General features: G+C 46.4%; 2 protein-coding genes across 4 annotated transcripts in view; one reads left to right on the plus strand and one right to left on the minus strand.

The window, feature by feature from the left end:
* Positions 1-866: 866 nt before the first annotated feature.
* The window catches only part of LOC310916932 (urotensin-2 receptor-like), a gene marked incomplete at its 5' end in the record, with an annotated part of 46,044 nt that continues 20,613 nt past the window's right edge, over positions 867-26,297 (plus strand). The window contains 2 exons of one of the 3 annotated variants that reach the window (XM_083874830.1): positions 867-2,006; positions 10,641-10,765. In XM_083874830.1, the coding sequence (XP_083730956.1) occupies positions 867-1,964 (1,098 nt within the window). In that variant the 3' untranslated portion in view covers positions 1,965-2,006; positions 10,641-10,765. Of the gene's footprint in view, positions 2,007-5,010; positions 5,124-10,640; positions 10,766-26,297 lie in introns of those variants that run through there. The other 2 variants (XM_083874832.1, XM_083874831.1) reach the window with 2 other exon arrangements.
* OGFOD3 (2-oxoglutarate and iron dependent oxygenase domain containing 3) overlaps positions 22,087-26,297 on the minus strand; it is a gene marked incomplete at its 5' end in the record, with an annotated part of 32,422 nt that continues 28,211 nt past the window's right edge. Inside the window, one exon of the mRNA XM_083874833.1 lies at positions 22,087-23,462. Within this exon, the coding sequence (XP_083730959.1) occupies positions 23,326-23,462 (137 nt within the window). The 3' untranslated portion in view covers positions 22,087-23,325. The remainder of the gene's footprint in view (positions 23,463-26,297) is intronic.

Raw genomic sequence — 26,297 nt, forward strand, 5'->3', positions numbered from 1 at the left:
GGGGCGATCCGGACACAATCCCGGGCCGGGGAGCCCCGATCCCGGACAGGAGAGCCCCGACCCCGGACAGGAGAGCCCCGATCCCGGACAGGAGAGCCCCGATCCCGGACAGGAGAGCCCCGATCCCGGGCCGGGGAGCCCCGATCGCGGACAGGAGACTCATTCCCGGAAAGGAGAGCCCCGTTCCCGGCTCTTGGAGCCCCAGTCCCGGCGGGGAGAGCCCCATCCTCGGAAGGGGAGCCCGGTTCCCGGAGGGGAGAGCCCTGTTCCCGGATGAAGGAGCCCCAAACTCGGCTCGGGGAGCGCCGTTCCCGGCTGGAGGAGCTCCATTCCCGGCTCTTAGAGCCCCAGAGCACAGCCCCGTCCCCGGCTCTTTGAGCCCCGTTCCCAGCCCGAGGAGTTCCATTCTCGGCTGGAGGAGCCCCGTTCCCGGCTCTTTGAGCCCCGTTCCCTGAGGGCACAGCCCCGTCCCCGGAGAGCACAGCCCCGTCCCCTGAGGGCACAGCCCCGTTCCCTGAGGGCACAGCCCCGTCCCCGGAGAGCACAGCCCCGTCCCCGGAGAGCACAGCCCCGTCCCCGGAGAGCACAGCCCTGTCCCCGGAGAGCACAGCCCCGTTCCCGGCTGTGGGAGCCGCTCTCCGCGGGGTCCCCGCCCGGCTCTCTCTCCCCGGAGCGCTGCCCGGGCGGGGTCGGGGTGTCCCCGCGGTGTGGCGGAGCGGAGCGGGGCAGCCCCGGCGGGGCGGGGGCGGCCCTTCCCCCGAGGGCAGCCCGGTACCGCCCTGCCTCCCGCGGGGGGCGGAGCGGCCGCCGCCGGGGCCGGGATCTCCGGGGCCGGTGCCGCGGTGCCGGGGCCGCCGCCGCCGCCCATGGAGCCCAACGGGACGGCGGCGGCGGGGGACAACGGGACGGCGGCGGCGGGCGGCGGGGCCGGCCCCGGGGGCGGCCCCCTGCTCATCCCCTCGGCCTTCGGGACGGTGCTGTCGGTGATGTACGTGGCCGGGGTGGCCGGCAATGTCTACACGCTGGTGGTGATGTGCCACTCCGCGCGCTGCGCCGCCCCCATGTACAGCTCCATCGTCAGCCTGGCCCTGGCCGACCTGCTCTACCTCTCCACCATCCCCTTCATCGTCTGCACCTACCTGGCTCAGGACTGGTACTTCGGGGACCTGGGCTGCCGCATCCTGCTCAGCCTGGACCTGCTCACCATGCACGCCAGCATCTTCACCCTGACCCTGATGTGCACCGAGCGCTACCTGGCCGTCACCCGGCCCCTGGACACCCTCAAGCGTTCTCGGGGCTACCGCAAGGTCACGGCGGGCGCCGTCTGGTCCGTGTCGCTGCTGCTCACCCTGCCCATGATGCTGATGGTGACGCTGACCGAGGGGGGCAAGGCGGAGGGCAAGGTGAAGAGGATGTGCGCGCCCACCTGGAGCGTGGATGCCTACAGGACCTACCTGACCGTGCTCTTCAGCACCAGCATCATGGCCCCGGGCATCATCATCGGCTTCCTCTACACGCGCCTGGCCAGGACCTACCTGGAGTCCCAGAGGAACCCCCCCCACAAGGAGAAGAGCAAGAGATCCCCCCGGCAGAAGGTGCTCATCATGATTTTCAGCATCGTGCTGGTCTTCTGGGCCTGCTTCCTGCCCTTTTGGATCTGGCAGCTGGTGCGCCTCTACAGCAGCTCCCTGCAGCTCACCACCCAAACCCAGAAGTGCATTAACTACCTGGTGACCTGCCTGACCTACAGCAACAGCTGCATCAACCCCTTCCTGTACACCCTGCTGACCAAGAACTACCGGGAGTACCTGCGCAACCGGCACCGCAACTTCTACAGGTTCACGTCGTCCTTCCGCAAGAGGGGCTCCAACCTGCAGTGCTCCTGGGGCCGCTCCATGTCCTCCAGCAACCAGTACGACTACAGCTCCGAGGCCCTGGGCATGGCCACGCTCAAGGACAAGTGAGGAGGAGGAGATGCTGCCAACACACATGGTTGTCCAGCCAAGGTAGGGCTTTGGGACCCCCGAGCCCTGCAGGGGTGTGAAAACTCGTGTCTCTCTCCAGCGAGGGGCAAGAAGTTGTGTGAATCCCAATGCTGCGAGATGAATCTGGATTTCCACCCTGCTGGGAGCTGTTTGGGGGGTCCTGCCAGGAGCCAGCAGCAGTTTGGGACTGATCCTGCGGGGTTTGGGGTGCACAAGGTGAGGTGGATGCTCTGCTCAGTTCTGCCACAAACTGTTCCCATGCTTGGCCGAGTTTCGGCTCCGGCTCCCCACGTTTGTCCCGTGTGGTTTCTCTGTGCTGTGCTGGGGCTACAGCAGGGGCAGAGCTGCAGAAATCTGAAATTGGTTCTGTATCACTTAACTGAGCTGCCAGCCTGGGGTTTGCCCCGTATGTTGCCATTGGCTGTTTCTGGAGTGTGTAAAGAGACTTTTGAGCCCCTTTTCCTATTTCCTGTTACATTATGATGCACTACTGTTCTGTCAAGCTTAAAGTCTCTATTTTAAAATTCATTGCAGCAGCACTTTGAACTCCAAGCATTCAAAAACCACCAGGTAAGCGGTCAGAAACCACAGGATTACCTTAAAAAAAAAAAAAAAAAAAAAAAAAAAAAAAAAAACAACACTCTTGTAATTTTTTAAGGTTTCTACCTAAGGTGGTTTGAATTTGCCACTTTTTTTTTTTTCTTGAAAAAGTTGTTCCTTTTCTTAAAAGTCAGCAGAGCTTGACAGACCTGAAAATTTGCCTTGGAAGAAATAAAAAATTATTTATAATCCTATCATTCAAAGACCTGAGGCTCTAAGAAAAATGACTGAATCGTATATCATGAAACTCATTATAAAAGAGACAAATTTTCTTGTGACATTTGATCAAACCCATTTTGCCTCAATGTATTCTGCTCATTTTCTCCCCGCTTGGCATCTCACAGTAAAACCTTCACCACAGCTCCTGGGGATGCCTGTAAGCACTTAAACAGTTGTAAAGTGTCAGTTTATAAATAAAAGCTTATTGAAAATGGACCCTGCTCAGGTTTCCCCTCTCCTGCTCTCTTCACCCAGCTCAGGGGGATGTATTTATCAGGGCACATGCTACAGTTTCCAGCTGTGGGGATGAAATTGGGTTCAATGTTCTTCTTTCTTGTCCTGGGACAGACTCTGGGGTTAAGAAAAGCACAGTAGGAGCTGCACAAACTCTTGTCAGCAGCTGGTGATGCCCAGGGAGCTCAGCAGCAGCAGCAGCAGTGGAAGGAACTGTCATTCCCATTTTTTTATTACTTACTCCAGCCCCAGCTGCCTGAGCAGAGTCCCCCTCCAGCCCTGCAGGGCTGCATTCCCGTGTCCTTGTGTGATCCTCTCGTGTCCCACAGCAAACTTTGGGGTGTGCCTGTGCTGCAGCAGAGACACCCAGTGCCAATCCCACAGACAGGGCTGAGAGCAGAGAACAGGGACATGCTGGGGGTTGTGCACTCAGCTAACACAGAAATTCACCTGCTGGATGAAGGTGTTTGTGTGCTGGAGTCAGCATTCTCTTGGGATGTTTTCTAGGGAGCAGGGGAATTGAGTAACTCACCTTGCCCATATTGCTTTTAACCACAGGACTGTCTTTGAAACACCAGTGATCACTTTGTTATATCCCAGCATTGCACAGACTCCAAGCTGGGCATCATAAATAGTCCTGATGTTGTCCATTCCTTCTGAAATAAGGGGGACTAACACACAATTCATGTTGGGAACTGGAAGGGAGAGCAGGATTCAGCAGATTTGCAGAACAACTTTTCAGAAATTAATTGATTTTTTAATTATTAGTTCTAAACTCATTGTTGCTTTTCCTTTAGTTCCCATTTCCAAGGCTGGGAGTCACTCTCATACAAGATTTAAAAAGATAAGACTGAACTCAGAAGGTGTTTTAGGTAGGCTGGGGTATGAATTTCATGTGCAAAGTGTGTCTGGACAGAAGTCCTAGCAGAGCCAGGCATGGTTGCATCCCATGATCTAGACAGGGTTTAAAAAAGAGTTTTAGGGACTTTGTACTTTAAAAAATAAAAATAAAAAGCTAAACAGCCTATCCCCACAGTTATTAATAAGAGGGGGAAGCTGAAAAGGAGTTCTGCATAGAATAAAAAAAAAAAAAAAAGGGTGAAAATGCAGAGCAGCTGGGCTCTTCAGTTGTGAGCTAATGTGGGGATGAGCAGAGGGGGCTCATTTGGGATACACTTCCCAAGACACCTCTCAGCCCCCTGAAGAGATTCTGTTCCTCTGCTCAGAGGCACCAGCAGTGTGTAGTGGCTGTGCTTTCTGTGCCACATGGTGGGAGCATTAAACACCAAAGGGTTGATGGAGGGGCATCCAAATGAAAGGCAGAAGACTGGGTATTTCAAAACCAATGTGCCCAGGAAGGGGATTCTCCTCCTCTACTCCACTCTGGTGAGCCCAGCCTGCAGTGCTGCTTCCAAATGTGGGGTCTCCAACATCAGAGTGACCTGGAGATGCTGGAGACAGTCCAGAGGAGGCCATGGAGATGCTCCAAGGGCTGGAGCTCCTCTGCTCTGGCCAGCCTGGGAGAGCTGGGGGTGTTCACCTGGAGAGGAGAAGGCTCCAGGGAGAGCTCAGAGCCCCTTCCAAGGCCTAAAGGGGCTCCAGGAGAGCTGGAGAGGGACTGGGGACAAGGGCCTGCAGTGACAAGACAAAGGGAAATGACTTCCCACTGCCAGAGGACAGGGTTAGATGGGATATTGGGATTAAATTCTTCCCTGTGAGAGCAGTGAGGCCCTGGCACAGGGTATCCAGAGAAGCTGTGGCTGCCCCTGGATCGCTGGAACTGTTCCAGGCCAGGCTGGATGGGGCTTGGAGCAGCCTGGGACAGTGGAAGGTGTCCCTGCCCATGGCAGGGGTGGAACTGGCTGATCTTTAAGGCCCCCTCAACCCAAACCACTCTGTGACTCTGTGACATTTGTCACTGCTCAGGATTTTCATCCCAGCCCCATCCCAGTGCTGCTCCTCTCTCCCCCAGGCTCTGACCATCCCATCCAAGTGTTACTCCAAGCAGAGATCCTGTGGGTTGGATGGTGCCCATGATGCCTTGGAAGGCTGACCTGGAACAGAGACTGAACAGAGCTAAAAGAGAATAAAGCAGATATTTGTTAAAAAGACCTTTAAGGTACACCGTGGGCAGGACAAGAGCCTTAGTCCAAGGTGGACCCAAAATGGTCAGTCACCAGGTCTCACATTTTTATAAGTTTTGGTCCATTTGCAGTTTGGGGTTTAATTGTGCAATTCCAGCTGCAGGTTGTGAGGTCTCATCCTTCTTGTTCCTCCCTTCAGCCACCCTTGTTTGTGCTTTTGGGCCTGAAAGTTGTCCTTGGTGTGCAGCAGAAAAAGGATTTGTTTTGTGTCTCTGCTGTGTGCAGAGCTGAGTGACACTGACTGTGAGCCCAGAACTGCACCCCTGGGCAGAACAGAACCTGAAATACATGGAAGATAAAACTTAAGGCATCAGCACCCACAGAGCAGGTCCCTGGCCCCAAGGAGAGGCTGTTTCACACCCAGAAGGGCCCAGCAGTCACAAGCTCTGCTGTGTGTGCTCAGTGACAGCTCTTCCCTGGTGCAGACCTGCACAGACACCACTCCCTGAGCTCAGAGCTCCATTCAAAAGCTGCATTTCATAAACATCATCCCTCCTGCTGTCCCATGAGACCAGTTAAACTGACAAAAGGTTTGATCCACTTCATCAATATCCTGCTGGAGCAGATGTTTTAGCTGAGTTCCCATTGTCTGTAACTGGGCGAGCCTTGACTCCTCTTGGGGTGCTCGTGGTTTGGGAATGAGGGCACTGTCCTTGGGGGTTTTCCTTTAAGAACAAAACCAAATTAATCTGGTAGCTCACCTGGGAAGGGGATTGCTGCTGGCCCTGCCTGGGGCTGACACTACCTTTAGGTCACCTGTGAGGGGTGGCTTTACCTGCTGCTCACTCAGAGGATTTTGGGGAGTTTTGGGGTTGGGATCTCAGCATTCCTGAGCACATCTCCCTGTGTGCAGGCTGTGCACAGCAGCTCAGGCTGTTTCCTGCATGAGGGAGAGTTATTACCTGTCCTCAGCACTGAAAAGGAAGAGCTGGGGTCCTCACAGCCATGAGATTAAAAACATCTTATGTCCCCAGCCACAGAGGTTACAGAAGTGTGTGAAAATTGAGATAATCAGAATTTGGATGATGAGACCTTGCCAATTCTGTGCTTGGTGTCACTTCAGGTAAATCTGAAGCATCTCAGGCCAGGGCTGAGTAACAACAGGGAAGTCAGTGGGGCTGTAACTAAAAAACAACATGTGGAGAGTTCCTTGAAAACTATTTTATTTTGGCTATTTTGCATTTCAGGAAATTCTGTGTACTCTGGGGTCACTTGTCATACCTAAATCATTGCAATCCTGTGGTTCTTAGTGCTTTGGGTGTTTTTTATTATAAAGAAACGTTGCTGCAGGTTTAGTGACACAGTTGCTTCTTCATTTTTAGGGAATTTTAGGACAGGCAGCAGCCTTTTTCTTGTTGGGCCAGAGGCTGTCACTGCAAAACTCTATGCATGCTTTACAAGAAAGAAAATAATCACTAGAGATTTTTATTCCAATTCCCTTTAGTTTTTAGGGGTTTATAACAAAAAAACCCCAACCCAGACAAGGAAAGAAAAGCAGTTTCATCCTGAGTGCTCTCTCCTTCCTTTATGGAGAACCTCCTTCTCAGATGGGAAAATTGCTGCAGCAATGGCAATTTTCCCACTTTTACCTGATAAGACAAAGACCATTCCTTTATGGTTGTTTTCATCAGACACAGGAGAATCCATCTGAACCTTATGGATTTTTTGCAGCCTTTACCTTCAGTCACTTATTTTTTTAATCATCTTTCTCTCCACTTTCAAAAAACAAATTTGCAGTAAAAGCTCAAAAGCCCCCTCATTACGATTCCCTCATGAATGCAGCAAATCATAAACATTTTAACCCCTATTTCAGCAGTCAGGTTTGGTGCTTGATGTGGGACTGAACAGCAGGGAAGCCACCAAAAGAGAGGGGACTTTATCAGCATTTTGCAACTTGAGCTGCAAGATGCACAGAGGGATTAACTGTGGGGAATAGGAGGGATGACAGAGTTCATAATCTATTAGAATCTATTTGAATCTATTCATAATCTATTACAGTCTATTATTATCTATTAAAATCTCTTAGAATCTATTCATAATCTATTAATAATCTATTCATAATCACCAGGATGATGAAAGAAGAAAGCACATAAAGCTCATTTCACAGCCCAGCCTTCAAGCTGTGGCCACAGAAAATGTAGAGAAATCCTCAGAGCAGCCCCAGGAAGCTTTGCCATAAGTTTGTCTGGTTTGGAGACACTTGGCTTTTTTGTCACATTTCGGAGTCCCTCTGGTGGCAGCAGCAAGTTCCCATCCCGAAGTCTCAGGGAGAAAATCTGCTGTTTTATTTCTAGGCTTTAAAACAGAGAGGCTGCCCCAAATCACAGCACAGTGTAACTACATAAGAGCATTTTATCCCTTTAAAGTAGAGCATTACTTTGGCATCTGGAGGGGAAGAAAAGAGAAAAACCTACTTCCAAGAGTTCACTTTCCCCTCCCGTGTTTCTTCCTGTGCCAAACCCAGACTAAGTTCATTCCTGTCATTTTGCACAGAATCCACAGAAACACCCAGAGCCGGTGACTAACTCCAGTTTAGCCCAACTGGGATTTTTTTCTGCCTGATAATATTGGGGTTTGCTGTTAGTTTCTAGAGTTTTTTTTTTTTTTTTTGGAGGGGGGAATAGAGAGAGGCTGAGTTAATTACTGTAGTTGGGGAGAAATAAATTGCTTTGTCTTCAAAACAGTAGCCACAGCTTCGTAGGGTGTGAGTACCTTGTAAAGTTATTGTTATTGCCATTATACAAGTTTTTTGCCCTTCTTTGGGAATGTGTCTGAAGCACAGCAGGGAGGAAGGATGCTTCACTTGGTGGCAGAGTGTTGGGAGGGGTTGGATGGCTCAGGCTGAGCTTTGTGAAGGCAGATGGAGGAACTCCTCCCAGCCAAACCTCTGGGATGCAACAAGCTTCTCTCAGATACCAAATTTTTTTTCAGCAAAAAAAAATTATTTAATAAAAATATTAATATAAAATTAATGCCTTTAATGAATAATGAAAAATAATGTCTTTAATTAATAATGAGAAATATTAAGCAATTTATATTAAGCAATTAATTAACATTAAGCAATTAATATTATGCTAAATATAGGTATATCAAAATCTTAAATGGGACATGTATGAAAATGAGGGTTTTTAATCATCAATGTTTCTGCTCAGGAATGCAGCTTTTTGCCCACACTGAGTTTCTGGTGGGGCATATATCACCTTTGGGGGAGACTAATTTCAGTTCAACAAATGTGAATGCTCAAAACTGAGCTTTGTGATCCGTGGTCACAACTGGAGCCATCTTTGTCCTCAAAGAAAATTCTCCCAATGGAATTTACCAAAGCAAAACTGCTGCATCATTTTACTTTGGATGCCCACCCAAGAAGGGGAGAATTAAAAGAGGAAAGGGAGAAATGAATCCTGTAAAAGTCTTCCAGCATTTGGTCTCTGCTTTTCTGGTTCTCCCCATTTATAATACAAATTTTAATTTAAATGGAACATTTTGGTGTGCACTAGAAATGCTTCTACAGTGAAAGATGGAGTGAAGAGTTAAAGAGCATTCATTAAAGCATTTATTAAAAAAGGCTGAGCTTCAATACTACAGAATACCCCACCCAGACCCCTCCATGGAGATATCTGGAAGGAAAGTAGTAAATAAGTTTGTGCACCATCAAACCACCAGCAGCCTCAGCCGTGCTTGGCAGAGGGAACAGTTCTCAAACCAAAGCCATGGTGATGCTGGAGAAGTAAAGTCTGCCAAGTTTGTTCCAGCTTGTTTTGGCCAATCTCTCCCTGAGATGCTGTTAGTCTTTCCTTGTGCATTCCTGTGAGGATCTCAAATTCAGCTCCTGAATTCTTAACTAGAACCAAACATGATTCCATCCAAACAAAGCAAGGGAGATTCCTGGAGCTAAATGTGGTGTGTCCATAAGCACAGCCTGTTAGAGACAGTTCCTCTGTGTGCTCCTGCAAACCAGGGACGTCCATCAAGCTCACAGCCTTCTACCTCTGCTATTCTTTTAAATATCAGCTTGACATTTGAGGAGCACAAGGCTGCCTCTTGCAAGGAGCCTCTCAGGGAAAGGCGCTACAGAGCACTTATTCTTGGGTATATTGAGCCTATCTTTCCAAAATCCTCAAGAGTGGAGCAGGTAAATGAACTCTAGTGTAGCAATGCCAAAAGAGGAGAGACAGCAGCAGCCCTGACATGAGCAGAGAGGACACTTAAACCCCTGGGAGATGCAGGTCCCAGCAGACAGGCTGGGCATGGCAGGAGGCAGCAGCAGCTCCTGTGCCAGGCTCCCACAGCCTCCTCCCTTTGGGGCCACGGGCTGGCAGGGAGCCCCCAGCATGGCACTAAAAATCCCAGTCACCCCACAGGTTTCAATCGAATTTCTCCTTTTTCTTTGAAACAGATAGGTTTGTTGGTTGGGTGGTTTTTTTGTGGGTTTTTTTTGGGTGTGGTTTGGTTGTTTTTTTTTTTTTTCCTTTCATTTAACACTGTAGAAGGCAGTATTTCACAGAAATGGCATTACTGTAAAATCAGCTGGAGCCCCAGGTTTTGTAAGCAGCTTCCTGCCCCTGGGCAGTGTCCAGGTTAAGGGTTGGTAGCAGGAATCCTCGAGGAGTCTGCAGCCCCTGCCTGCCCTGTGCTCTGCAGCCAAGTGCATTTATTTACCTTCCTTCACCTCACCTGCTGCTGGGGACTCAAAGCCTTCTGCCCCAAAAGCATTTGTGGTGTTGGTAGCTCAGGCAGGCTTAGAACACGACACTGAATGAAAGCCAGGAGAGATTTAGCAGGGTTTGATGTTGGAGCTGCCCATGGAGGCAGCACTGCACAGAGCTGGAGCTGAGCACAGGGGTTCACTGAACCAGGGCAGCTCACAGGTCCTGGACCCTCCTAGGAAATTACCTCTAATTGGGTCACTTGGTCTGGTGCTGCTGTTCATTGCTTGGAAAATAGCAATGCTATTCCCAGTGTCTGGGCAGGTGTTTTAAGGAGTCACTGCTGTGTGTGACAGATTTGGAAGTTGCTGGAGGAGAGGTGCTGTGTATGAAGGGGAAGAGTCTCCTTGTAGGGGTAACTCAGGGTTCAGGTGGCTGTTCATGGCCAGACAGAGGAAATGTGTGTGGACCACAACCTCTCTGATTTTGATTTATGACAGCTGGGTAGTGCAGATGCTCCTTCAGCCTTGGCAGCTAAGCCCAGCGGGGATCACAACTGAAAGGAGCCTCTGATGGAAACACCATCATTTCAGGGCAGCAGAACCCTCTTAAAGCCCTTCCTCGGTGAGAAACAATGGGAGGAGATGGGTAGGGAAAGAAAATCTCTTCTTTACCTCCTGGGAGCCTCGTGCCCATGTAGCCCTGGTTGGTGCCTGACATGTTTTGGTTTCTGAAATTCCTTTCCCAGGGAATTTTCTGTAAACAAGAGACACGTTTTGGTAACGGCAGATTTATTTACATTTTTTCCTTAGGAGGGATTTTCTTCTTGATGTCTCCCTCTGGTCTGACCAATGTGATTGAAGAAGTTTGTCTTCAAATTGGTGTGTGTAGAATAGTATAAAAGGGGAGATACTTCCTGAGAATAAAGGAGTAATTTTCAGCCTTCTGAAGTTGGAGTCTGTGTCATTGTGGTGTAAAACAGCATCATGCCCACATCATGGGCTGGGAGCACTGGGATCAGGGGAGGTGAGGGCAGAGCCTGTGCCTCAGCTCCAAGAGCACATTGCCCATTCAGAGGAGGCTGGACAGGCAGAATTATCCCAACACTCATCACTGACTGCTAAACACAACACAACCTCCCTGTCATTTTGCTGTTGGCATCCTTTTAGAATGATTAAATCTGTCGAGGAACCTCTGCCTGCCTGAGGCACAGCACAATTAATTCCCAGCAACAGAAGCACAGGAAATAACCGACCAACTTTGCTTGGCTGCTTTCATATGTTGGGGCTTTTTAAATACAAAGGCGAGTTTATTATGGAAAATGTCCCTCAAACTTCAAAGCATTGCTTCAATCCTTGTAGCAGCTTCTTTTAGGCCAGATGAGAAAGTGAAGCCCCACATCCTCTGGTGCCCAGTGTTAAAGCTCCTTGCAGATCTCATTTAAGTGGGGAGGGACCACAGTGGAGGGATGGGGACAGGGCTGGAGCATCACTTAGGCTTTTACCTCCACCCATAGAAGAGAATATTTTCTTTCCTGAGCACTGTGTGCTCTGGGGTATTTGGTGTCTATCTCTGTTATTCAGAAAAAAGAAACAATGAACAAGTTCTGGGTTTAGTCCAATAAAAGACAGGAAAAATCTTTTAATCTATAACTTCATGATATGGAGAAGGTGTTTTGTATCCCCCAATTCCAGTTGTTGTGTTCACAGTCCCAGAAGCAGCATGAGAGGGACCTCAGGTGTGGGGAGAAGGGCTTTGACAGCCACACTCCCTGCAAAACACAGAGGTGAAATCCTCCATGTGTCACCCTAAATTACTCATTAATGAGAGCACAGAGAAATCAGGTTTCAGGCTGAGAGGAGCCTGGGGAAGGCAATGCTGCATCACCTCCAGGCTGCCTCTGGAAATGAGGCTTTTCCCCTGGTGAGAGGAGTGCAGGGGAGGGGATGGACATGCCAGGGAACTGTGGCAGTGCCCCAGTTTGGGGACATGTCCCCTGCTGCCAGCACCTCTGTGCAGACCCTGCCCTTGCCCTGACAGCCATGTGTCCCTTCCAGGGGCAGCCAAGTCCCAGCCACATCTCCTGCATCTCCCTCCTCCCTTCCTGCCCTGCCTGCTGTGCTCACCAGCAAACCTGGGCTCTGCACTAATGCCTTGAGTTTTTTCCTGTTCACTTTTCCATTATTTGGCTCACACTTGATGGGCTTCATTTCCACATTAACAGCTGGTGGGTTCCAAGGCTGCAGTTGGTGAGGAATGGAGAGTAATTACTTGCTGAGCTTGTTATAATGGTTCAGTTATTGAATAATTTGGAAAGGCAGTCAGGAGGAATATTTGTTTAATTAAGAGTTCATTTAATCACTGCTAAATTTAGCCTTCCAAAAGAGTGCTCACCTTCCCCAGATTTGGAAACCTTTGCCATGGCTTTGGTCCTTGTTTTTTTCCCAGCTCAGATCCTCTCCACATCTGGCTCCACTTGAATTAAGATCTCTCTGCAGCTGCCATCAGTCTCCAGCAATATGTTATTAATTAAAAACAGCTCACCTGTACCTGCTGAGGTACTTTTGAGACCAAACTCTCATCCAGTGTTAAAAACAGGCATTACAGCAAAGCCTGAGTGCTTCACAGAGCCCAGGCAGGGTGAGCAGCAGAAAATCTGTTGAACCCTTGGTGTTTTTTGAGTTGCTGCTGGTCCAACGTGTTTGTTGGGCATGTGTTTCTTCTCTTTGAGGGGTTTTGGGTAATTTAAGGTTTAGAAAGCAGGTTTAGCATCCAGGGAATGCTTTCTGGAGCCTGGACTGACTTGCAGAAGCTATGGGGAGTCTTCGAGGCAGTGCTTGAGACAAAAAGGTGTTTCCAGTTTACTCTCATGTCCTCACTGTTTCCCAAAGAATGTCAAGTGTCTGTGTGTGAATTCAGACAGGCTTGGAACCAAAAAATTTGTGTTTGAGGACTTTTGAAGGATGGACTTAAATGGAAAGCAACATTTCACTCACAATGAGTACAACTTCATTTTTAAAAATGAGTTGGTAGATTTAAAAGAATACTTTTGCTTTGGGCTTGTTGTTGAAGAGTTTTTATAGTTTGTTCTAGATTGTTTTAATGCATTATATTCTTCCTGCACAGTCAGTGGGGTGCAACTACTGCTGCCCATGGGATGTGGCCGTCAGCTGGCACATCCTGATGAAAAGGAGACTTTCCTCCCAGGATGGAAGTCAGTGGCAGATGTTCATAAAGGAGAGAAAAGAAAAAGCAAAGCCCTGAAACCCTGACGGACCACGGGCAGATTTATCTCCTTTTCACTCCCAAAGTGACAAATGCTCAAAGCCTCCAAGAGGTCCCGGCTCCTCTGATCCTGTAGGAAGGAAGGAAGAGTCTGTTCTGAAGCTCATCCTTCCCAACACACTTCAGAACAAAGTAAATTTATTTTTTCTGCAAGGGAGGAGGCATTAGAACAACCCAGATCTTGTATCTCTGGCAACACACCAGCCTTTTGCAAAGGCATCCTTCAACTTCTAATTTGGCTTTCAGTTCAAATGTTGCAAATAAAAAAGGAAAGTAATTTTTAAACAGTTTTTTTTTTCAGTGCAAACTCCATAAGGTAAATCTGCAGAACAGAAGAGTCATCAAAACAGGTTGATTTTAAAACCTGACAACCTTGACAACCACCTTGCAGCAGTGCAGAGCCACGTCAGTCCTGCTGTTACCCGTGGTTACAAAACTGGTGAATGAAATGAAATGGAATCCAAACCGGTCCAGAGTTGTAACTCTCATACAGGCAGGACAAATGACCTGAATGAGAACTCCTGCAGTACTACATCACCCTGATTTTCAGCCTTCTGGTCTTGTCTACATAATTCTACTGGAGTTTTTCATGCCTTTAACATAAACAAAAGTAGATTGGTTTTGCATTCTTCTCTGTGATGGACTACTGGTTTGACCACTGGGGTCAGAAAGGTGTTCTTCTCATCCCCCAGTCAAATTCCAAATCCTATTTAAACCCCAAATCATAATAAAATTCCTTTTTTTCCTCTCCTTACTTCTCAACGTAACGGGTGAGTGTCGTTCTTTCGTACCCCACTGGGTCCTCAACTGAATATTTTATCAAAGTGCTCTGAATTAACAAAGCTCACCCATCCTGAGTCTGGGCTGTGGAGAAAATGAAGCTCCTGGTGGGCTTTAGGTGATTTTAAATCTTTCTTTTTAACAAGGGGACAAGGCATGAGGCAGATCTCCAAGAGATCCTGTGGTTTTAAGTAGAGAAGTGTTATGAGATAATCTCTCGTTGCCCCAAAAGAAAAAGAATCAAGGTAAAGGAGGAGCTAGAATTACCTTTTTCAGTCAGTGATTTCTTCTAAATTAATATTGCAGAGGCAGCTGCTTCAGCAAAACAATTAAACAGCCCCTCAATAAAGCAGCTGCTGCTTTACACCAGGTGAGTCACTTCCCACTGGGCATCTCCCAGGTTTCTGTGAGTGGAGGCAGCCACACATTTCCTCTGTCCCCTTAAGTTTTCTGCAGGATTTTGGAGGCCCTGTGCTGGGAAGAGGATGACAGCAATGCTGTCAGGATCCTTTCTTCCTGCTAAGTGCTCCTGCCCAAGCACCTTTCCATGGCACACCAGGGCACTGCTTTCCCACCAGCCTCCTTTCTTTACCCAAGAAGGTACAAAAGTCAACAGCTTGAGTCCTGGCAGCAGAGGATGGCTGGAGAAGTGCTGCAGTGTGATCCCAACCCTCAGTGTGAGGTGAAATGTCTCTAAACAGCCATTGCAGCCTCTGCTTGCAAAGGGATCCCACCCTCTGCTGAAGTCCCTGGGTCAGCAGTTCCTTTTCCCCATCCTGTGTATCCATGTGGTTCCAATCCCCATCATTTGGGATGTCAGAACTTGCCATCCAGCACTCAGTGTCACTCAGATTTAGCATTTGCTCCTTCCCAGCACCTCTTGAGCAGCAGCAGGAGGTGAGAGCTCATCCCATCAGCTGCAATGTGGAGCCCAAATATCCTCTCCCAATCCCTCCACGGGGACTTTGCTCTACCACCACCTCCCTGGAGTGTCCAGACGTGTCCTCCCCATCCCAGCTGCTCAGTGCCTTGTGGACTGAGAGCCAGAGCAGCCCCCAGCAAACCCCAAAGCTCCTGCTGGGGTGGTCCCCACCACCCACCTCGTGCGGGGCTAGGGACACGAGGGTCTCCTTGTCTGGAGGGGATGCAGCCAGAATTCCTGTAAGCACCAGTTTTACTGCCTCTTCCCAACATAAACTGGACAAATTGATGGAGGCCTGGCCCTGAGGATAAACAGCATCCCCAGTGTTTAGAGTAGCTGTCTCCAGAGAGGAGCCAGGCTGACACCCTGGGAGCTCCCCTGGGACATGGGGAGGGGGGTCTGCAGGCTGGGGGCATCTCCCTGGCAGGAACCTTCCCCTGCTCTCAGATGTGCACAGGCACAGTCCCCAGGGAGCAGAAAGACTAGAAAAACCTCAAGGATCATCATAATAATCATGAAGTTATTTTGCAGAAGTGCAGAGGATTTGTGGCACCTGAGGTTCCTGTACAAGTTCCTGCCAGGGACTGGCTCCAGCCCCTGCCCAGCCCAGAGGGAGCTCCCAGTCCCAACACATCAATGTTGCAAAATGTTCAGTTTTATGGAGTTTTCATATTTCTGATTAGTTTCAGCTTTTTTAGCTGTTTAGGAATGGTAAACCTTCCTGTGGTTAGGAAGCATTCTTGGCTATTATCTCTAAAAAGAACTTGAGTATTTACAGCCAGGCTGGTACTTATGAAGGAGACTGAGATTAGATAAGCTCATTAAGCTGAGCATTCTTTCCACACCTGTGTTCTTCCCAACAAAATAATATTTTTTCCGTTTCAAGGCTGTTAATTTAGAGACAGATTTGACTTGTCACACTGATGCAAACCTGAACCCCTGGCATGCTCCATGACTAAAGCTGGCTCAGATTGCACAAGGCTGTCCTCCCCTCCCAGGGCTGTGGATAAAACTGGAAAATCCATGTCTCCTAAGGGATACAGTCTGGTGCAGCTGGACTGCTCAGAATGCATTCAGCAAGCAGGTGTTGCTATCAGAGAACTAAACTCTTATTAATTAAAAAGAATTGGAGTACCCTTTGTCTCCTCTGTAGTACAAACAAGCCTCAGCAGCTCACAGGAGGAAGCTGGGGATGTCTGGAGCAGGCAGGGACTGAACCTTCTCCCAGCTCCACATCCATCCACAGCCAGGAGGAAATAAATCCAGGGGTCACTAACCCTGCTCAGGGGACAGGCACACAATGATATCTGCTTTTCAAGCTAATTGATTCACTGACTCATTCACTCAGTTTCCTTCATTATAAACAGGGCTTTAAGGCTCGAAGATTTCTGGTTTTTTTGTTCTGTCACACGGTCTAACAAGAGGTCATTGCTATTCCTAATGATCCTGCCATGTTTATAAATTTAACACAGAAACCCTTTTCAGTGCACCACGATCACAGAATTATTACACCTCCCACTCCAGGGGAGCTGGGCCATCAAACACCTTCACTTCTGCCTTGCTCAGATCCTGCAAATCACAAATCTGGCCTGACCAGAGGACAGAATCATTAATTTAGACCTGAACATCTCAGAAATATCTCCCTGTACAACTCAGCTATGGAAAGGTTTTTGATTACTGCCCTTTTGTGCATGCTTTATGGCTGAAGTATTTCATTTAAGGAGAATGATTAGGAACAGGACAAGTTTTAGTAGTCTGCTCCAATGCCTTGAGTGAAAAATTAGCAAAAGAGACAAAACGTGTTTAACTTGTATTGAACGTGATAATTTGTGCAGCACGCTGGAATTCACTGACTCACGGCCATCTGGAGGTGCTAAAGGCATTTAGAAAACAAAGTCAAGAGGTCTCAAGTTGCAGATGCTGAGAGGAAAAGGCTCAGAGGCAGCAGCTGAGAGGGGAAGGCTTCAAGGCACTGCTAAATGTGACCTCAGTGAGTCCTGATCACCTGTGCTGGCAGCTCCAGGTGGGAACAGCCTTCCTGAGAAACCCACAGGAATTCATCTTGTGCTGGTGCTGAGGCACAGAAAGGAGATTTCTCCTGCTTATGATCTGAAGGGATCAAGATCTCCATCAAGATGTGCAGCTAGAAAGGGAAAATGGGCAGAGAGAGGGCTGGATTTCCAGTTTCTGTGCAAGGCTGTAAAAGCAGAGTGCAGCCTCAGTGGAGAGGACTGAGGAGCAGGTGCAGATTCTCCACAGCCCCTCTAAAGGATTAATAAATAAAATTTTTTTCTGGTTTTTTTTTTGGTTTTTTTTTTTTTGTTTTGTTTTGTTTTGTGGGTTTTTTTGTTTTTGTTTTTGTTTTTGTTTTTGTTTTGTTTTGGTTTGGTTTGGGTTTTTTTGTTTGTTTTTTTTGGGGGGGGGGGGGTTTGTGTTTTTTTTTTGTTTTTTTTTCCTACGGTTCCAAAACCCACAAATATTTCGACTCCCCCCCTCCCTTTTTTTTCCCCCAAGAAGAAACTTTCTCTACACTTCTGTTTATCTCTTAATTCAGTTTCAAATTCTTCTTGGATTATTTCTTATTTACAGGTTTAAATTCTGTCCAGTTGCAGAAAAGGTGAAACAGACAAAAGCCATGTGTGGAGGACACCATCACTTCAAAAATGCCCATTTGATACACAAGATAAATGCAGGAGAAAGCACAATTCATTTTTTAAATAGGTGGATGCAGCATCACTTAACTTATTTTAGCATATCCACTGATCATTATTAATTCAAACAGAGGGTGGACAGGATAAGCAGCTGAAGCAAATGGTTATCAAGAGGTCCTATGGAAAATGTTATAAAAGGTTTGAACAGGAAGAGCTTTGCTGCCTGAAAGCTCCCAGTTTCCAGTTGTCTGATCTTCTAATGAAACAATAAAGCAGAGTGAGGAGGAGGAGGAGAAAATGTCAGTTCAGACTGGCACGGACACGTCAGTGTGAGAGAAATAAATCTCCTGTAGCTGCTCTCTGCCTAAGACCACCTGAAATTTAACTTCCCCCTCTGCTTGGCTGACTTCTGTAGTATTGCTTTTTCCCTGCTAGTCCATGCTTATTTTGATCATCTTCATCCCTGTGGAAAGGAATGGCTCTCTAATGAATTCCTATTTTCCTTTAAAATAAAGAAACCGAGAGAACATGCATTTATGGCCCAGAGCAAAGTAGAAATAATCCAAGTGCAAAATGACTTCTCTCATTTCTTTTGTGTTGAGAAGTGCAGGGACTAAATGAGCTCAGAGTTTGTCTTATTTCACAGCAGCCTTTTCAGTTTTTGAATCACCAGGTAAAACGTGGTGAAAAAAAAACCCTGGTAAAATTCTTCTTTTTATGAGGTGATTCAGTGAACCACAATTAAAGCCCCATTATGCAGGGAGGACTCCCAGAACACAGTAAAATAACAGAAATAAACACAATTCCCTGCTCGAGGGAATGGAAGGAACCACCACCCAGAGCCAAGACATGCAGAATGACTCCATCAGGACCTGCCTTTGTTTATTCCCACAAGATTTAACGGTCTGGCTGGCAAGGGAACATGCTGAGGAGGTCACCTCCAAGGTAGGAATCCACCCAGAGCCCTTCCCCTGGCAGGGAAAAGCTCTCTCAAAAAGGAAAACAGCGAGATTTTTTTCTGTGGAGTCAGCAGCAAAGTATCCAGGCATCTCTATAAACAGCTTCAAATAATTGTGTAAACTGAGGAACCAAAGAAAGACAAATCCTCAAGGTGTCTGAACAGACAAATCGTGGCTCAGGAAAAAAAGTTGGTGCTTTTTTTGGGGGTGGAGGGGCTGCTGTGGTTTGTTAACACAAGAATAGGAAGGGTGTCCATGTCTAAAATGAGCTTTTTTGAACACTGGAGGACCATTCCAAGAAATTCCCAGAAACATGAACACTCCACAAATCTCAGCTTCTCCCTATAAATAGAATATTCCCTTCAAAAAGGGGCAGGTTTCAGTGCACTTCATTATGAACAACCTGAATCTGACCTGGCACCTCGTGGATTCACCCAGTCTGGGTTCCTTGGGCAGCCTCAGGATCACCCACAGTAAACCAAGACGGCTTTATTTTGATGAATCTAAATGTTACACAAATAAAGGAGATGGTACTTCCAGACTGTTTTATTGATTCCAGAGTAAGAATTACTCAAGCAAAGCATTTCTTGTTTGATCCCAAGGTCTGACTCATTCTCTCTAGTATCTGTTTCAAAATTCCCTACTCCTTGTCCAGGAGGTAGCAGGAAAGACAAGAATGCTCAACAGCAGGCAAAAATGATCCATACCTTGTCGTTATTTCAGGTTTACAGGAAAACAGCCAAGATGGAAATAAATATTTCTGAAATAATTGGTGTAAACATGGACAGTGCCTCTGCTAAAAGAAAAATAAAATAGTATTTTGGGGGAAAAAAGCCCCACTAATGCTGAGGAATGAAAAAGCTCAAAATTGAGTTAGAAATCCTTCATCAAGGTTAATAACCCACGTGAGCTGAAAGGATCAGAGGAAAAAGCCAGCTCCTCTGCAGTGCCAGCAGTCCATGGATAAATAATGCACTGAGAGGTGAAATGAGTGATGTGAGGTTAGATGATGAACACTCTCAAAGAGCTGTACTTGGGAAATTGGACACTTCTTTATTTCCTTTGCACAATCCACCCTGAAAAACCTAAGTCCAAAGCCACCAAGGCTCACAGAAGGTAAAAATGGTCACACAGAGACTTTGGGGACAAATGAACAATCAGGAAGAGAGAGCTGAATGCAGGGTGCAGCCAGTGATGTATAAAATGAGCTCTCAGCTTCCTCAGAGTGTTCCCAAGGCCCAAAGCAAGGCAGAGCTCCAGCTCCTCAGGGTGCTGCACAGGGAGCAGAGGATTCCCACCCCTCCAGGACTCTGCCTTGGCTGGATTTCTCAGGCTGAGACAACCCACGAGTGCCAGAGCCACCTGTGGTTCAGAGAGGAAGTAACTCTGCTGCTGCTCCTGCAATGTTTGCTTGGATCTCCATAACAGAGACTCAGAAAAGGGAAGACAGGAGTTGGGATTTTTTTTTTTCTTCACTTGGAGAAGATAGATTGGCTGGATTTATTCCTCCCCACTCAAAGAGCCCTGACCTCCAGCAGCATTTCCTGGTTTTACCCCTCGAATTTAGACAAGACAAAAACATTTCACAGAGCTCCCCATGAGCAGCTCAGAGAAAACCAAACCCCCTGCAAACACTGTGTAAGGATATCTGGATGGAGAAGGAACACAGGAACTCTTACATTAAAAACAGTATCATCTTTATTTACTGGGGAAAGGAAAGCTGTGAAGGAGCAATTCAATACCAAAAAATGCAACTGAAGAAACAAAACCAGATTTCTTTGGCAGCACAGTCGTCATTAATGCCTTTTCAGCTACAATTATTTTAATGTGCACATTATTAGGTGCTACAGCCTCCCAAAGTATCCAGCTGTTGACCTTAAAAATAAGGAAGACATGAAGCTGAATTTCTGCTATAAATCCAAATTAAAACCTTTTTGTAAATAGTGTATTCTTGTAAACATTTCTGGACTCGAAAAGGATTGAGATGGAGCACAGAATATTTCAGGTGGATGATACACATTCATAATGTAATAAATGATTCATAATTCAACATAAATGTACCTTCCCAACCCTTCAGCTGACTTACAGGGAATTAAAAGCCATAACTGCTTGCACAATGAAGATGTAATACATGAGAAATGCCAAGAAATCCACCTAGAGTTCCTAGAATCACAGGTAATAAAAATTTAAACTTCAATGCATGCTACAGGACTGAAAGGCAGGTGTACACCAAGAATCTAATCTGACCACAAAACCTGTCAATTTTTCAAAAGCTCCTGGTATTCCACAAAGCATTTGAATAGAAATGTGGTTTTTAAAGTAGTACAACTTCACAGAAGTCCTCAGAAGGCTCCACTCAATCTCATTGTAGGGAGTCAAATCTGACTTTCTCTCCTGCTCCATTTTCTATTTCACTCTGGGACTTTTCACACCAGCAGCCTTTCCCTTTCATCACAAGAAATTTCCTTTCAAAACACAAACCAGCATTCCCAGAGATCTCTAAAGAGCCTCCTTTCAGGTGCAAAGCTTTCATTTTAACATCAGGACTCGCACTGCACAAGCACTGACCTTTATTTTAAGTCCAAGGGCTCTATCCAAAGGTCCTCACACAACTGGGACAGCTCCAGGTGTCATCACCTCTGTTCAATTCAGAACACTCCTCTGCAGCAGCCTGGCATCAGATTCCTGCTACTCCAACAAATCCTGCCCTTGGAGGACCCAGAGCTCTAAGAATTAGAGCCCTGCAGTTCCCAGCAGCAACAGGCAGCTGAGCCTCAAAAAGGACAGAAATTAAATATTTCAAGTATAGAGTTGTATATCATTATCTGAAGGGACCCTCAATAAGAAATTATTCAGGGTATTTAAGTGGCCTAAAATAAATGAAACCCAGTTTGTTCCCATTAAGCATCAATTCAACTTCCACTCTGCCCCAGGAACATTCTGCAGTTACTGCTTCCTGCTGGAGGCTACCTTCAGAAACTTTTAAACTGCACTTCACTTCCTCATTTGCCATTTAAATTCTCCCTAGATCTAGGCATTGCTTTTAGTAGTCTGGGTATTGAAACTCTAAATAGAAAAAGCTCAGTGACTCTAAAACATACAAAATATTTGGCTTTTTTTTTTTTCCAAAGAACTTTCCTACCATGTACAGTGCACAACTTCCCAACAAATTACAGTTGACAGATTTGGTGATCATATTGACCAGATTACTGAGGCTTAAAGACTCCAAAAGACAAATTCCAGCTTGATTTTATTTCTGATCATCCATCAGTTCCCAGCAGGAGATGCACCATGGGCAGCAGCTGTTCCAAGACACAGGATCTTCAAAAGATGAGAACCCAAGAGATGAGCTGAGATTTCACCCACAGTGTGAGATGAGTTTGTTGAGCAGGATTTGACACAGGGCAGCTCCAGAAGTGCCACTTCCTTTTAGTGCCACTTACGGCTGGCATGACAGGAGTAACCAGCAGACACAGGTCCATTCATGTTCAGATTCCTATCAGGTATTTTGGGGGGAAAAGCCCTGCATTTAAGTCTCAGGGTAATGGCAGGAATCAAGTTCAATCCTGTAAAGCTGCTGGTGATCTTGGTCTGCCTTCACATGGGCTTAAAACATGGTGTAATGCAAATTCCTCAGAATAAACAGACTTTAAGACAAGTATTTCAATATGAACTTTATTATTTCCTTGCATCCAACCATTTTAACAATTCTCCCTCATTAGTACAGACAAGGAAGACTTTTTCAGGTTTCCGAACAAAGAAATGAAATTACAGAGGACTAATCTTGCTGGTGTGCCCAATGAGAACTCTGTAAAGTCCAAGTGTTCTCTTTTCCTTCCTCTTTATATTGATCTGCAGTGTAATTCCACCCAGTACTGATTATTTCCATAGAAGAGTACATTATAAAGTCCAAACTGTATGCATAAAATTAAAAAATAAAATAAAAAAAATCAAAGCACATTCCCAGATTTTCAGTGTTTCACAGAAGTTATACATCCAGGTAATAAACCAGATCAATATAATTACTTCAGAATTTGATTGAGAAAAAAATTAAGTTTTTATTTATCAACCTCTTGCCCCACAGAAATCTTTGCAGTAAAAAATCCGAAGTATTTGACCAGATTATGCACGTGCTTGTTACAATGCACATAGCTCCTCTTGGAAGTTCCTGCAATTTAATATTCAGGGAACATCAGCAGTCCTCATTAACAGAAAAAGCCTTCATACTCAACTGGAAAAGAGAAGTCCAAAAATAGCTATTGAGGGACTTCCTGAATATTGAATCAGTAGTAATTAAATTTTAAAAAAAAGTTCAAGTCCCAGTAGCTAAACCTAGGTGTATTCCCCAGTGATCCCACACTCAGGAGAATCCATCCCTCTCAACAGAAGGTGTGTTCTAGAGAATAACACTCACCTGGCTCAGTTAATTCAGGTCAGACTTTCAATTCTTTACTCTCTTCAGTTACTAATGTGACACCACATCAGTAACTGAGGAGACTAAAGAACTGAACAGGCAACAGCAGCCTGGGGAGTCAGATCATGGCATGGCCCAAAAGACTGTTTGTATCTTTTAAACTTAAGAATTTTTAAAAAATACTCAAAAAATGAAGATCCCACGTTTTCTTCTTTGTGGAGCCCATTCTCTCTTCTTTGTAGCCTTGTCCCTTTGGCACATGAAGACAAACCATTTTCAGAATGCATCAAATTTAAGACGGTCCTTAAGCCACCATTTGTTTACAGAAAAGGAGACGTGAAAACAAACTGTGTGACAGCTGTTCCCACAGCTGGGCAGCTCTAACTGCACTTGAGGTTACAAGACATGGACTCTCCCTTTCTCCTCTCCTCTTGCAGGGCTTTTCCTTCCCCTGGAGCTGCCATGGCAGGGGCAGCAGTGGCAGCATCAGGCCAGGAGCGGGTCCCCGATGCCGTGCTGCGGGTCGCAGGTGAAGGAGATGGTGATGGCAAAGCGAGTTCCCCACTGCACCTTCTCCACACGGTGCAGGTTCTCTGAGCCAGAGGTGAAGAACGACACCCGGCCTGCAAAGACAAAGGATTTTAACCCCTGAATGGAGTTTGGCACTCGGCTGCAGCTCTCCCTGCACAGCTCAGCTGCTGGCTGCCTCCAGCTGCTCCCCGCTGACCTGAGAGCCCATAGGTCACCACAGACAAACTGCTACCAGCTCACACTGCACTCTGACTGCTTATTACTGTTTAAAATGTACATTCATCCTTTGTGCCACCAAGCTGGAGATGCAATCCCACCAAAGGTAGTTTAGAAAAGGCAGGAGGAAGCCAAGAACATAGAAGCCAGTTCTAAGTTGCCTCAATTAAAAACAAAAAAGTGCAAGTCCAGTGACTGTCAGCAAAGTGTACTGATTTCCTCCCTGCTCCCCTTCTAGTCCTGGCTCTAATTTTAGACAAAAAAAGGAGGAAGCAGCACAGAGGTGGCAAAAATCCTTCAATGACAAATCCTCAGATTTACAAGCAGCTGTGGCACCTTCTCAGCATTGCACCAAGTGTTTCCTATCACTTTCTGTGCCTAGTCTGGTCACTGGCTGCTCAGGCAGGTTACAAAGTCATGTATCACATACACAGTCACATTTTAAAACATCAAGTGCTAAATTTTAAGAATCCCTGCCTGCTTCTCTCCTACCAGCACAGTTGGTTGCTCAAAATCACAGCAGTTTCCACTCTGTCTGAAGGTGTGACAACCGTGGAGAGTATTTAGAAGTGAAAATGTATCAGCCATGTAAAAATTCACTTTCCTTAGAAAGAGCCACTTCATCCATGCACTGGCTTGGCAGCTGTTTTATAGTGCTCACTGCTCACTGCTGTCCTTGCTCCTGCCCAAGCTGTGACCATCTTGTCCCTGCTTGGGGACACTCTGGGCCTCAGGTGGCATCAGGTGAAATGGAAATGCAGTGACTTTGATGCTGACAGCAGAGGTTCACTGCCATCCCACTGGATGAGACAGCAGAACGGAGCCCTCTATTATGTTAATAACTTAACTCCCTTGTTATTCAACTATTCTGAGGATGTCCAAGGTTGATGTCCAGCAAGTAACTGACCTGACGTGGCTCCGTGGGACTGCTCCTGCTCTCCCAAGGAAGCCAAAATTTCTCACCTGCACAGCTCCCTCACCCCAAGAGCACGTGGTTTTCCTACTCAGGCTTTTCCCCCACTGTTCAAATTAGAGTTTGTTTAAAAGCTGATGCCTACCTGAAGTCTGTACAACAACATGAACTATTCCAACCCTTACCCCACCTTCACAGCCAAAATGGGCACCAGGCACATCACTGGGTTTCTCTTCTAAAAGGGATCCCAAAGATCCAGAAGTTCCTTTTCCTGCATCCTCCTAACCAGCACACATGGGGCATTTGGACTGCCTTTATGGGGCTGGGTTTGCCCACTAATCCCTGAGTCAGTTCTTTAATGTTCAGTTGCCCACATCTAATCCTCAGAGTGCAGTTCAGAATCTTTCATAACAATTTCATCCCTTCTGTGCCTGTGGCTGCACCTCAGCAATGCCTGAAGTCACACATGTGAAGAGGAGATCCATTTGCATGCACGGCTCATCCCCAGCTCGGTGCCCTGCTCCTCTGGATGAAAGGCCAAATGAAAGCAACGTGCTCCTGTACCACCAGTGTTGCCCTCAAGGATTCCATACAAAATCCCTGTGACATGACATTTCCTTCCCTTTTTAAATCATATTTCAACTTCATTAAAGTACATTATTACTGGTCCCTCACCTGCTCACCCAAAGCTTTGCCTTAAACTGACTTTCAAGCTGTTTAGTTTGATCTCTGACTAGAAGTAGCAGTAATTCAGAGCTAGACAAGATTCAGTGTGTTTAAGCCAGTTAAATTGATTTTTTTTGGCTATACTGAATGTCTTTTAAGTTCTGTCTTTAATAAATATGTCTTCATATATATGGTATCAATCTGCTCCCATATGTATCAGTGGGAGTCTCTGGGTAACTGAACAAGGCTATGATCAGTTTTCAAAGAAGCTTTTTCGTCACTTGGGAAGGATTTCTTTTAAACTTACTTCCTTTACAAAATTTTTGAAGCAAGAGCACTCTCTTTCCACAGTACGTTATTTTTACCACTATAAATGTTCAAAAAGAGGGAAGAGAATGTTAATTCTCATCCCATCTGACAAAACCTTCAGGGGATATATGTCAATATCCTTATCCAGGTGATGGTCACTGGCAATGACCAAGGCCAGGGACCTCCTAACAATCTCTTACAAGGAAGCAAGATCTTAATTATATTAGAGGTAACCACTTCTTCTCCTGACTTTTTGAGAATCCATTTTTGCACTGAACCACAGGAATCACTGTTTAAGAAGACATGCAAATGCCAGTCACAAGATCCACTGCTATAAATTTTATGTGACTTCCAATTTAGATGAAGCAATGCTGTTACTTTAAGGACTAATTAACAAGCAGCAAAAGCAACAGACATTTCACTATGGAGCAATTATGTAGCATTTAATACTCAAACAAAAACACTGGAGGAATAAATGTATTAAATCCAAGGCTTTGCTTTTCCCTGCTTTTGCTTTCCCAGGTTTAATTCAGAACCACCTCTTAGCAGTGAATTCTTTTTAGATGTACTCAGAGCTACATCACAGAAGAAGTCACTATTCCCAAAAGGCTTGCTCTCAGGAAATGTTATCCCTCTTGAGTTTTCAGCTGCACTGCCATACTTGTTTCCACAAGGCAGTGGAAACAAGGATGTTGCCTTCAATTTGCTACCTCACCTTTGTCCTGAGAGGCAATACAGACTGGAGGGAAACACAAAGGAAACAATTTTCAGTGACATCTACCCCCAACATGTAACTGACCTCAACAAAACCACTTTCTCCATC

The sequence above is a fragment of the Zosterops lateralis genome, assembly GCF_965231275.1.
Source record: "Zosterops lateralis genome assembly, chromosome: 18".
NCBI classification, from domain to species: Eukaryota; Metazoa; Chordata; class Aves; order Passeriformes; family Zosteropidae; genus Zosterops; species Zosterops lateralis.